General features: G+C 47.5%; 2 protein-coding genes across 2 annotated transcripts; one reads left to right on the top strand and one right to left on the bottom strand.

Moving 5' to 3' along the window:
* Positions 1–10,228: 10,228 nt before the first annotated feature.
* Positions 10,229–11,854, bottom strand: PHALS_09154 (RxLR-like protein; the record flags this gene model as incomplete). The annotated part of the gene is made up of 1 exon (XM_024724603.1): positions 10,229–11,854. The coding sequence occupies one exon, from the start codon at positions 11,852–11,854 to the stop codon at positions 10,229–10,231; it is 1,626 nt and encodes a 541-aa protein (XP_024575463.1).
* A 95-nt stretch (positions 11,855–11,949) lies between these two features.
* PHALS_09153 (RxLR-like protein) lies at positions 11,950–13,752 on the top strand (the record flags this gene model as incomplete). Its single annotated transcript, XM_024724602.1, has 1 exon — positions 11,950–13,752. One exon carries the CDS (start codon positions 11,950–11,952, stop codon positions 13,750–13,752), a length of 1,803 nt encoding a protein of 600 aa, XP_024575462.1.
* Positions 13,753–14,012: the final 260 nt, after the last annotated feature.

Below are 14,012 nucleotides of genomic sequence, written 5' to 3'. Positions count from 1 at the left end.
ACCAAGAAAATCTCGGGACACTAGAGATCCCTGAGGACGATTTGCTTACAGCTGACCTAAGTATCTCCCCGTAATTGCATAATTACTGACAGTTCAGCCACGTAGTGGCTTCTCGTTAAGGTGTAGCCATACCATCGTTTGATCACACCATCTTGTGTGACCCACCTCTTAAAAGTAACCCCTTCACATTCCTCCCAGCAAAATTGAAAAAACCACAATTTAACTGTCGCCTCGTCCAAGACACCTCTACGTCCCCAGGACCTTCTTCACGCATGCACGGCTCAATGAATATTGTGTCTATGACACAAAAGACACCAAGCCTCGCTGGTTCCGAGAACGCCTGCGGGCAGAGCTCCTTTTCGTCTCGGTGCAACTTCGGTCAGCACGTCCGCGGCTTCAAGGGAAGCACATCAGGGCAAGATGTGCTAACGGCGCGACGTGACCCCTGCTCCCTGTCGAACCTTGCGTACACAAAGATTGTTTCCCGACCTCTCGACTTCCGGGGGGGGTATAATAACCATTTGCTTTCATCCACGGTTGATCCTAGACCCTCTTGTGGAATACGGCTTCCGCTCCGGGGGATACGGGGGCCCGACCACTACACGAGCCAAGCTTGACCAACGAAAAGCTCTCTCCGAGCTCGATTCTCGATACCTCAAGAACTCCCAATGGATAGGTGTCGCACTCGATTATGCGCTCAAACAGAGGGTCTCCTGTACCCGCGATGCGGACGATATTTGTGCTGCTCGCCTCTGGCGAGACTACTGCAGATGATGAAGAGCTCTTTGAGCGATGGGTGTAGCGGCAGTGGAAACTTTACTCGCCTTCCACTATACAGCAAAGTCGAAAGGAGGTGGACGAGCGTGTGGAACGCCATCTTCGGTTCGAGTTTACCAGACTCAAGGTGCAACACCGTATTGTCGCCATGCGACGTATGGATTAATCCGTTACGGTCTCGCGAGATCTGTGGTCTCTCACACGGATGAGTCTGCGACCACAGCAGCTGAGGGCCATATCTTGAGCCCAGCTCATGATCCTTCGGAGTTCCTGACTATTGCCGAGAAGTGCGGGGCGTACGACGACGCGAAACTTCATGAACCCTCTGATCATAAGCGTCCACGACATCTGGGTAGTATTGCCGAAGTAGCACCTCGAACTCTCACGAGTTCTCGGAGTCTAAATATCCCCGCCACTTCACAAGATACTGGGTTTAACCCTGTCGACGATGTCGACCACAAGACGTTCCACGTGATAGTGTAAACCACCCTTCCCGTTGAGAAACGTCGATAGCGGACGATAAAGACTTGGTCAATCGCCGTCCGTTGACTCGCGATACTCTTTGAGCTCTTGAGGAGAAGGTCCATCGCCATCGGATCATCCCTGAGCATCATGCCGAGGTCGCATACCGCTGTGCGGAAGACCTCGATGGCTTGGAGCGCTTTGTGCCCAGACTGCCTCATTATGTTAAAGAATATCGTGATCTGTCGCAGCTACCTCTAGCCGTCGAGCAGATAAATGCATCACTTCGGGCGACGATGGAGCACCTGGGGCTGTTGTAGATAGAAATTATTACACTCCGTGCCCAAAAGCCGTTGCTGGTCCAGCTTCTGGGTGGTCTGGCGCCTATGGGCGCCAGACTCACGCCAACGCTTCCGCGTTCACTTGCGTCCGATCTTGGTATGGCTTAAGCGAGCCCACAGAAAAACTGGGTGGGTGCGCATCCTTTTCGGAAGGTTTAGTGTATACGCAAGGCCCCGCTTGGTCAAGACCTTACAAGGTCTGATAAAGCTTGGGTGGAACTGCGTCTTAAAGACAGCAGAGACTGCATATGTAGGAATGTTCTAAGCATTTAATAAAACCGAATCTTCGACCTCAATGTTTTCGACATTTCTACTGCTTCTTCCGTCTGCAAGTTCTTTCTGCATGTCTTGGCTTTCAGTCATCAAATCGTGAACGTGTCGTAAGAAACTCAGTCTGGTAGACAGAAAGTCATCGACTTCTATACGAACAGTGAGGGGGCTGACATCAGCTAGCCGCTCGGCTATTCTCCTTCACTAAGCCCTGAGCCATGAGATGGCGGCGTCAGCAATATGCGAGGATTTACAAGCCTATCCGCGTCAAACGGCGTGTACCGTTGAATGAATGTACTGCACCGTTCAGAGCAGACTCTACGAGCTGCAGCATGGCGCTCCAGCGCCTCGGTGTTCCAGCGCAAACGCTGCAAAGAACGTCTTCAACGACGCGAATCGCCCACTGAGTTTGACCATCGGTCTGCTGATGGTCCGCTGTTGACATAGTCAACTTGGTGCCCAGCACCCTGAAAATTGTAGGCCAAAACTTCCTAATGAAACGTGGGTCCTCATCACAGACAATTGACTCCGGGAGTCCATGTTGTCGAAAGACACAAACCACAAACAGCGTTGCTGTACCCACACCGTCGCGGATGTCCGGCACTGCCGCAAGATGAGCCATCTTGCTCAAATAGTACACGAAGACCAAACACCGGTGTTGCCTGCCGAGTCTTTTGACAAGCCAAACACAAATTCCATACTCATGGAGTGCTCAACCCGTAGGGTACCGGTAAACTGGCCAGCGACGCCGCCGCATTCGGAGACGGTTTTACCGTCTGACATGTTTCACACGTGCACACATAAATGCTCGTCCTTTGGCCATCAGTAGTGGCAACTCACCGAGCTGTACGTCTTCACTTGACCGAGACGACCACTTATTGGGGTATCGTGGACATCTTGCGGATTTGATATCTCAAATACTCATCGTGATGAACCACAGCTCGTGACGTATCCGTCGAATCAGTGCTATAATACAGATAATCGTTATTCAACGAATATCTGTGTAACCGCGCGCGCAAACGCGCCGACAATTTCTTGTCCGAGTTTTCAAGCTCCTTGTTCCCGAGAGTCTGTAGCAGCGCTACACATACCATCACCCGCGTATGCGGCTCGCATCAAATCCGTCACTGACGATGTCACCGTCGTGACATGAGCAAACTCATCATCTGGTCTGCGAGACAACGCATCAGCTAAAGCATTCCTGGCATAAACTTTACCTCGAAGTTATATTCTGCAAAGAATGAGAGCCACCTGGCCATCCTATGCGAAAGTTGAGGCGACTGAGTTGCAGTGCGTAATGACGCATGATATGTGTAGATCACAAACGGCTTTGAGCAAACCAGGCGCATCCTAAACTTGACAAGTGCATACTTCATCGCAAGTAATTGCTTGTCGTGAACAGAGTAATTCTTCTTCACAGGCTTGAGCTGGTGAGATTCGAACGGGATCACCTGATCTCGCCCCTCGGCGTCTGCTTGCAGCAGTGCAAAGCCGATGGCATAGTCTGAAGCGATACATACGACACTGTTAGGACGATCGGGGTCCGGCAACACCAGTATTGGTGCATGAAGGAGGCTGCCTTTGACCCTGTCAAAAAACTCCCAATGCTCGATGTCCCAAGACCATTCCGCATCCTTCTTATCGGAATTCGACAATGGCCGTGCCATATCCGCATAACTCTCGCTGTACTTGTGCAAGCACTTGGCGAGGTCAAGCCTCGTGCGCAAAGTCGTTATGGTTCTTTGATATCGGCCAGTCCACAATGGCCACGACCTTGGCCGGATCCGCTCGAAGGCCACGCTTCCAAATGAAGCAACCTAAAAAAGAAAAACTCTTCAGCACCGAAGATGCAGTTGTCTGCATAAACATACAGCTTATTCGTGCGCATGCACTCGAGCACCGGTCTCAAATGGACGATGTGGCTTTCCACATCCGTCCTCTTGTGTCCCCACGACTGTGAACGAAGATGTCGTCGGAGTATGTATGTGCATACGCCCGGTGGGGCCTATACAACTGCGTCAAATGACGATTAAATGTAGCTGGTGCATTTGACAGCCCTTGAAGCACCACCAGCCACTCTCAGAGCATCCCGCTCGGAGTATTCAACGCTGTCACTCGCTCTCATGAGCAAACATGGATCAAGTCGAGTGCACTGTACTTTGTACACATATTGTTTCGGAGAAAACGGACCCGGAATCGGCAACTGTTCCCGAATGGTGGCAGCGATGACCTTATGGTAAGCGTGAGCGATATGCCACGTGCCGTTCGGCTCGCAAACACAAAACGTGGGTGTCGAATGGAAAGACTTGCTCTCACACACCATTCCTGCGTCATGCGTCGCACGGAAGAAGGCGTCAATGACGTCACACTACTCCTCGAGCAGAGGCAATTGGCGTGTGACGCAGTACTTGCTTCTTAGGAACCAGGTCAACCTTATGACGCAATCCTCAATCCGGAGGTAGGACCGACGGCGGGCCTTCGGAGACGACGTCTCAAAATTTCTTAACCAAAGGATGGTACGGATCCGAGGTATTCTAAAAAATCGAAGGTCTACTTCGTGCGGTCAGCACCCATTGGTGTCATCCTGGGCAGCTTCAGAAGTGACGACGAGTTGATCTCCTCTTCTGATCGTATAATGACCACTTCTGCAAGTTGCCTGCGTCCAAGGCACCGCCGAACTCTTCGAGGGACATCTCGTCCGGCTTAAGAAGAGCACCCTCCGCAGGAATAGCCTCGAGGGTGACGTTGCCGTCTTCCCTTTCCGTCATACCGTTGACGACTGTATATAGCTGTGCGCTATTGTCTACGGTAGTCACACCCTGGGTCAGGTTCGACGCCGTGCGTCTTGCAAATAACATACAACATCGCCGTATCCTCTCAATAGAGGTTTTACATCTCTTTGACACCAGTAGGAGCTCGCACTCAGCGTCGTCCAGTGTTCGCAATCCCTGCTGCACCGGAGCCTTGGCGTTATTAACAACATCCGACGGAGAGCTGCTATTTCCGCAGTTTTCGTCCAGTGGATAACTTACCACTCCACGCGCGTCTGAACGGCCTTACCCAAGATTCCTCGGACCTCGTCCGACCATACCACTCTTGGCATGCAGCAACTGCTTCAAAATTAGTGTAGTGCACAATGGACTACGTCCACTCCACGCGCATCAGAAGGGCTTGCCAAAGATGCCTCGGACCTCGTCCGACTATACCACTCTTGGCATGCAGCAATTGCTTTGATACTTGAGCAGTGATTAGTGGATTACGTGCCATTTCGCGAGCCAAGCTCGGACTCTTACTCGATACACTTTCGGTGTTCGACAACTCGGATACTCCGATATCGAGAACATGAACCGTCCCGGTCCAGTGCCCGCGTCACTAGCGTTTCTGTCTCCAAGCAGAGGTGGGTTTATGACTCACCAAAGCTCCACCAGGAGACGTGTGCGTAGCGACCAAGGCCTTCGACCTCCGAGGCTCACGATTTTCAACCATGCCATATCAAGGATGAGGTCATACTTTGAATCCAAGTCTAAGACTAAGCAGCGTTTCACTCTATTAAAGTCAAGTAAGTTGACACCGAGGTCCGCAGAGATCCATGGCACCGTGACCGCTAAGCAAACAGTGACGATGTCACTCAACCGCGCTTTCAGCGCCTCTGCATACAGCTGACTTCCTTTACTGTGGAACGCCAAGCATAATTTCCCGACACCCCGGAGTCGACCAGGATGTTCCATGACTTCTCAAATCCCTTCACGGTCGTTTTTACGACCAGCAAGCCCGACATTACGTGTTCAAGAGCACGGAAATCTTCGAAACTGGGCTCTGCTGCCCTCTACCTCTTTAAGGCTCAACAGAACTCAATAATTCTTCAGTAGGGCGCCCCGCGTCTACTGGTTGTTGTTGTTTCAACAAAAAGACTGATGAGACGCGGGACGTCGGTTCGATGAATCATCTCGCCTTGCACGGGAAACAACCAGCCAGAAGGCGACGGGTGTTTCCACAGACAAAACACCGTCGGAGTTCGAGCGCTCCCAGGCATCCCGAAGCCCTGCCTCCTTTTTCTCAGCATAGCTGAGATCCATTAGCTCAGACCCGCTCGACGAGCTGTAAAGTTTGCATTTCGACCAAGTCGCGCCGACTTGGAGTCGAATTCGGCATTCAATGACTCATTCACCGCTTTGTCAAACGAAGACGGATGCGCACGGAAGACTTTCTTTCTGGCCAAGCCAGTGCGGAGGCCCTCCATAAAGACGGTCACTATGACCGCCTCAGGGAGAGGATCGGCTGCCATCTCGGCGATGGGAGTACGCTACGTTAAAAATGTCCACCAATTCTTTCTTGCTCTGTTTGGCGGCAAGGAAACGCGTTCGCACGCGATATGCCTGGTTAAGCGGCGAGAATACTCATAAAAGCTGCAGCTTCAGCACCGTCTAGGAAGAAAACGCCGCTTTAACCGAAGTGCCGCACGTGAGAGCGCATTCTTGCGCTCGACCCCCGAACTTGTTGATAGCTAGTGCCACGCGCTGCTGCTCGGTCTGATACATGGCGGATGCCATAGCCGTCTCGACCTATCTCACCAAAAGCAGGAGATATTCTCCAGTTTTATCCTTGAAGGTCGTAAACCTCACCAAGAGCGACTTGGATCGAGCGGAGTCATCCGTCGTCGGCGGTGGCATCATGGACGCAGTCGACGCCGACACCTTCTGCTATAGGTGCTCAAGCATTGCATTTTCATAGTTATAAACGCCCCTAGGCGCGCGCTGATCGCTTCAGGGCCTTGCGAAGCGAAGTGCTGCACGCCCTTAGGGCCAAACAGAGACATCAGCTTTTAAGCCCGTCCTGCATGCCCTAAGCCAAATACTAGAATCGCTCCATCCTCAAAGAGAATCAGTCGTAACGACTTAGGTGTAGATTGACTACGAGTGCTACCAAGTGGCGCAGAGCTGCCATAGCTCTTTTGCTTAGTGAAAGCTAAGCTTACGCTACCGACCTTACATTCTATACTCGAACCAGTACGAGTGTAGCGGATCGCAATCCGCATACTCCAAGAGTAGCCACAACCTTAACCCAAGTCAAATAAACTCTTTCGCCAAAAATGTAACTGGTTTCACTTGTTTTGTTTGCTGCAGAGCAACCTTCATCTGAATCTATCGGTTCTCCTTATGAAAATGTAAACCTAATTATAATGCATAACTACTGGCAGTCCAGCCACGTAGTGGCTTCTTGTTATGGTGAAGCCATATCATTGTGCGGTCACACCATCCACCTCTTTATACCAGGGAACGTGTAACCCGTCACATCGATTCTCTCATTCGGTTTGAAAATTTTTTCATAGGCGATGTTTACAAAGAGTTGTAAGACCGTACTGAAATGATTCGATTAGTATTGCTGAACTCATTATCCATCTTTATTAATCTATCATCGAACACACTTGCAGAGCGCTGTGTGTGAAGAGTGAGACAGTTACCATAAAAAATCCTACGGATTGTATTTTCCTTATTCAAGGAATACCACGGCGTGGTGAAACGAGCCCAGCAACGTGTATCCCCCCAAAAGGAGTGTGTAGCGCGATTTAGGTGAACCCCTGAAGCCAAATATTGCACTACACGGTAATAGCCATTACTGTGACGTCATTGACGTTTTTCGTACGAAGAACAAACAGATTTGATGAACGAGAGGCATTAAGCATAAGTTCTCTGTATCCAAATGGCTAATGGAAATTCGTGAATTGTGCATGCTAATAATAAGCTGAAAGCAGTCCCGATTTCGGCACAAGCCTAGATAGGGAGTGATACCGAAAGGTATATTGAGCTGCATTTTATTTATCCCCCTTCACCTGGTTGATGGGTATTATCAAATGTTGACGAGCGACCGTTGTATAACGCTTTTTGCAGTAAGTTAGCCAAGCTAAATTCTTTACCTTCGACTAGGATCACCCAGGGACTACCTAACGTACCAGCGACACTCAATTGTCTGGAGCCGCGGAGTTCAAAGACCCGTGTGCCTATGCAAGCCTCCAGTCCCACAATTTATCCGTCGATCGTCTAGCATAACCTGGGAAATTCGATGTGGGGTGTGTACATATAAAAATGTTAGCCAGGATCGTCCTGTGATTTTTGGTGCCGGCGATGGATATGATATATTTGGAAAAACAATTGGCTAGCAGGTTCTGCAAAAGTCTAGGCCAAAGTAGATTGCTTGATGCTGCTGTTCCAACGAAAATCGAGTCGGTGGCCTTACCTGGTCGACCACTTGCACAAGTGTTATGAGAATGATGCCGACGTGGCACCATATGTTACCAATCTACATTATGAGAGTATTTGTCGCTCTGGAGAGCTACAGGAGCGATGGATCTCCAACACTCATAAATACACCCATTCTGGCACTTTCGAATCCGAACAGGCATGAACATCTTATCAAAGACATCTCAGCCCTTGCTAGAGATTGTCCTTTCTCCTTGCAGATGTCAGTGAACTAAAATGCATCATCGCGCTTGAAAAGTGCAGCTTGGGTCGTCAGATAATAAATACCCAGTACATAACAATGAATTTCTCGCTGTTACGCATGCACTTTTCAGGTTCGAAATACAGCTCCTTAGCTCTAGCACTTGGACTCTATGCAGACGACGCGCCTTTAAAAACGGCGACATCTCTTAGAGGGTGACAAGATTATTTTTTTTGCCAGCGTAACTCCGAGGTTAGGTATAAGCTGAGTCGGCTAAATGTGGTGGTGGATGCGCTTTCGCGTCGCATTGAAATTGAATCGTTGCATGTCACGATGCTGACGTCGTACATTGTTGAGGCGATACATACATCGTAGCGGCCGTCTAAAGCAGGGCCGAATATATGGCCATTTCAGCAACTCGTTTTGATAGGAAATCTATTAATTTTGCCTTCAAAGGGCTGGACGATTCGCAATAGCGACATCACCTTATTGAGCAATGAGGCATTCCATTCGGCTCTCTCAGACGTCTGGCCGGGAGATCCCTGTGTCTCGCCGCGCATTTATATGGCTAGCAAGCGTCCATAGGGCAGTGATAAGTTTCCCAGACCTCGGGCCATATATTCACTACTCCCTCGAGACCAACTAGAGACAATATCTCGTTTAGTGTGTCTTGTTATGTGACATATATTTAAACACATCATAACTTATTCTCAGGAAAATATTCGTCGTATTCGAACTCGATCGTCAGAGAGTGATAGTTCTCCTTGGTAAAGAGGAACGTGGATCACGAGGACTGCTGGTCTCACGCAATGCATCAAACAAGGAACTTCATTCGACTTCAAACGTAATGTGATTTCAAGTATGTCACTCGTGACATTGGAGCAAACAAAGTGTTTTTATGCCGAAGAGGTTTTCGGTTCGGCGCCTGGCGATTGCGGAAAAGTACATCCGCTAAGCGTTGCTGAACACGGATTTTAAGAGTCAGAGCTTTCTCTGTGTGAAGTACGCAGCAGCCCTATCAGGTAAGCTGAAAGTGAGATGTAGAAGTAACTAAACGCAAAGTTTGCAGCCAGTAGTTGAATGACGGGACCAATCCAAATATTACTGTAAGGGTGCTAGTCGTCAATGCAGGAATTGATGAAACTCTATAGGGTGAGAATGATGAGGAACAGCTCAATACTAGAGTTGATGTCGCCCCACGCATTCTGCCGACTTGACTTAGTTTGAGTTGTAGAATGACGCCAAACTCGGCAACCAATGACCTGTGTTTCGAAATGTAACCCGTTCTATCTGAGACAACTTATGCTTTTAATAATGTTAGATGCAGTCGCCACTGCAGCGCCGATACTTTCATCTAGAGATACAAAACTGATTGTGGATTGCGGTCTCAAGAATGTCACCTCCGAACCTGACGCCTTCATCTCAATTGGTACAATTCATCATATTTATTGTGTTTAGTGTAGATCAATGTCAAATACCATCTCAATCCAAGTGATACACATCAAGCAAGTAGCGACCCGCTGAGCAAACCACTCAAAACTCATAAGCTTGACTACTTGACTATATCTATTGACTATTAATCATGTTTTAACAACAGAACGATCGCCACGTATATGCTAGCGAAGCGGTCTTAAAAGTTCGAGCCTAAAATTATGCTTATGAGCCAAATATTATATAATGCATAATTATGACAAATACACCAAAAATATGTATTCGATTTAACTCAATTTTAGTGTATTTTACGACCATAGGAATCCCAGATCAAGCGATGCATTAAACGAACAACTCGTTGCACATACATAGTAATTCCATTGTCAAACATATTGCTGCCCTTTAATAAACTGAAATTTTCGAGAAAAGGATCAGAAGTTCGACTGCGAAGTAGGTTCTATATCTCTATCTATCTGAGCTCGAAGGCAACATGGAGCAATCCCATGTCGCTAATACAGATAAGGCTGTAACTTTTCAATTCGGATCTCGTCCTGGCAAAGGCTTTCTTCCAGTGCAGCCATTGCATTTAGAAAGTAAACGCGGTCTTCCAAGAACTTAGCCCGCGATCGTCGGCCCATTCGTTGACGCTCTTCTATAGAAAGCAGCAGTATTTGCTCAATACCTTGTTCAATATCGGCCACGTCCACTTGTGCTAATGGCATAAATAAGTCTCCCTTTGTCTGCCACCACCATGGATGCGGTCTTCCTACTAGCACGCCGTTCAGGTCATCTACAAGCTCGTTCATTGGCGGAACATTTGATGTCAAGATAAGTGCACCAACACTTCGAGCCTCATTAATGTAATGACCAAATCCTTCTGTTTCGCTTGGACATAAATGAAGACCAATTTGGTTTTGCAATTGATCCTTTTCTTCAGCTGGTACTGAACCACAAGCATAATCTACATTTTGAAGTCGCCACGAGTCTTTGTCACCAAAATGATCTTCAATCCACTTGCACAAACTTGCTTTAATCACTCGAATAATCAGTTGTGGCCATTCTGGATGCAGTGCCCACGCTTGTAAAATAACTTTTGTGTTCTTAAATGGACTCCAACCGGCTAGATGTAAAAAAGATGTCCAATCCCGCTGTACAGCAGGCTGATATAAGTCGCGACTCGTGTGTTTTGTGTAAAACACAGAATACAAAAGTTGATGTCGATGCCTGTATTCAAGCACTTTTTTCAGTCCAATACGGTTTTTCACCATCATAACCCCAACTGCGGGATTGTCCAACTCATGTCGATCAAAAAATTCTACATTCTGCATCATCCAAATTGTCTTTTCTTTTGGTGCATGAAAATCAGGATAGTATTTCTTGTCAACAGGATGTCGCTCCAAATAAATATCAATAACAGACGGGGGCATATCCAGTCGCTTTGATTGTATTTCATCGTCACTATGATTCTCGCCTTCTTGTTCACCATTTCCTTTATACGAGTATACGGGGCGTGCCGACGGTAACGCATTTAGATACAACTCAAAGTCTAGCAATACACCAGGCGAATCGTTAGGCATGACGACGTTGATGCAGTACGCGGCCTTAGAGATAATAGCTTCGTGACCTTGACCTCTCGTCTGCAGAAAGAATCCTGAAGTTAGTTTCATCTGACGTTGATGTTCCATCTCTTCTTCCATTTGAGCATATTCTGGTGATTGAAGCACCGAAGTTTCAGCTAATGCATCAAGTTGAACGGTCTTGTCGTCACCCCACAGAGGATTACGAAAGCCATTTAGCTGAGCGTATGGACCGGTGTGAAGCTTTCCACGGATTGTCTGCTTTGGGTCTTGAATTTGTTCATTGCGTCGTCGCTCTTCCTCCTTCTGTTGCAATGCGAGTTCGCGTGGAGACACGTAAAGCGACTGAAATAGCAGTTTCATAGGCGGTAACAGCTCTGCACTTGTTGGTGTAGGCGCCAGTAGCGACCGCGAAGCCAATGTGGCATTGCAAAATTCCGTATGCAGCTCAATTTGTGGCAATAAAGTAAAAAATACTAACTGAAGAAGACTACCAATGAGTACGAGAAGAAACACGCAGGCGCGAAGCAAGAAGCGCGGCCCCGACGACTCGGTCATGCTTCTTAACTGTAATGCTCAATACGGAAGGATTGTGTGCACCACATCTTGTCGATGTAGTCTACCTGAAAAATGCAATCATCCAATTTGTCAATATGGGGAGACGTGGCCTTTTCCTGTTGCTACTGACGGTGCTAGGAAACACTCAGGCCGTACGACACGGTCCTATGCCACCACCGGCACGTGCGCACTGTCGCGTTTTTGTTGTCGCAGCTATGACACATACCCGCGTATTGATACTGCAAAATGCATATGAACAAGATGGTGTTAATGTGTATGATCAATTTCCGGTCTTATCTTCTATCTTGATGGACACTTCAACATCTTCTCAAGACGAAAAAACAAAAGTAGATGAGGCACATCAGATATTGCGACCTGCTTTCGAGCTGGCGGTGGAGTGGCTTAAAAATCGGGTGGATCCTGCGCTGTGTTTCGCACATTTTGTCGTAGCAGAAACAGAATTGGATTTTGATGTGATCTCACAAGACAAGGCTACGTCTACCGCGTCACGTGTTATCGAACGTCTTGATCAACTACGATCACATGCAAAGAATGATCGCTACTTTCCATTTGCACTCAACGAGCCATCTTTGAAGTATTCAGACGATGAAGGAATTGTGATCTCAAGCGGAGATTTACGCGTCGTGCCGGCTCCTTGGCGTCGATTTTTTCACGTTGTGGGAGCTAATTATTACGCTGGAAAAGTCGCACCATCTTTAAGTCCTGGACAAGTAGAAGTTTTTGGACTGTTGCATGTGGATGCTGGAGGCCAAGCTGGTAAATCGAACTCTGAGTCAGACTCAAATGCTGCAGAAATGGTATTTGATGTAAAAGAACGCTGGAGGCGTAGTAGACGACAGCGACAGGTAAATGTAGCGCTTAATATGAGCGATTTCTATGGACAAGAGTATCCAGGTTTTGGACGGCATGCAGTACAGCAGGCAGTAATTCAGTTAAAGCGAAATCAAGATAGAGAAGACGCACCGAAAGGTCTGCAGCATCCGTGCTTTTTCAAACACTCTTTCCCAATTATTGAGGGTGTTAATGTGACGTTGGAAGGAACTGGTGACGCTTACAAGTGCTTGGAGCTGCTTCGGTCGCATGTCATTTCGAGCACAAAAGATTGTCCAACGAAAAAGTTTTGTGTTATGGGTAGTACTCCTCAACCTCGATGTGTTGGATCATTCTACGCATCGGGAGTGTTAAGAGAAGCAGTGCTTGAGACACATCGCGTTTTGGAATACTTGAGTAATAAAGAGAACGGAGAAGATGTGGATTTACTTATTCTTCCAAATCCAACTCTTCTTTCGTTGCAAAATGCTGCTAATCTAATTTGTCGGCAGCCGTACGAGGACATTGTATTGTCAAATGAAAATGAAGTGGATAGCGCGTTGCATGCTTCTGTCTTTGAAGGTAACAGTACGATACTCAACACTCTCTGCTTCGACTTGTGCTACACGATTGTTCTACTCGAGCAGATCGACGTTCAGGACGATGATGAGCGAATTTATTTTGTGGATCATTTTGAAAAAGAGCCAATTCTATTTCGACATGGATCATCAGCTTTAAATGAACACGGCAATCCATCCGAACTTGTTACCTGGCTCACAGGTGCCTTCTTGTATTTAGAGGCGCTTCAACGCAAAGTCACATTTTCTATAGAATCGGAATTGCTAGCAGAGCAGCTTAGTGCTGGTCTTCCTCTCGGCTGGAACATGAGTTTAGTGGTGTTTGTAGCAGCATGTATCTACTTGTATTTGACGACAGGTCGCTCAATGTTAAAAACCAGATCACATCGAGGTTCTGGCGCCTACAACCGTGTTGTGAATGGTTCTCCCAAGGCAAAGTATAAGGATACGACGCAATCCATTTTGTTTGTCGACGATGCTCGAGAGTGATCTTTCGCGTTATTGCTAAATAGTACTTTAATGTAGTAATGTAAAAATATAGCAATCTTTATATCATCTCAAATGCGAAAAAATACTCTTGGATAATCTGAAAGGAAATATAACGCTAAAAATTCTTTGAGTTGATTCAAAATACTGACACTCATTGTTCTATGCGTATCCCAAGTGCAATCAGTAATAGTGTCTCGGAAGAATGGCAAATTGTGCGGTTGAACACGTTAGTATACCAGTCTCTGGCGTTCAAGTTGTTA

The sequence above is a fragment of the Plasmopara halstedii genome (assembly GCF_900000015.1).
Source record: "Plasmopara halstedii genome assembly, contig: Scaffold_350, whole genome shotgun sequence".
NCBI classification, from domain to species: Eukaryota; Oomycota; class Peronosporomycetes; order Peronosporales; family Peronosporaceae; genus Plasmopara; species Plasmopara halstedii.
Note: the sequence above shows the minus strand (reverse complement) of the source record. Positions and strands in the feature narration are given on the sequence as shown.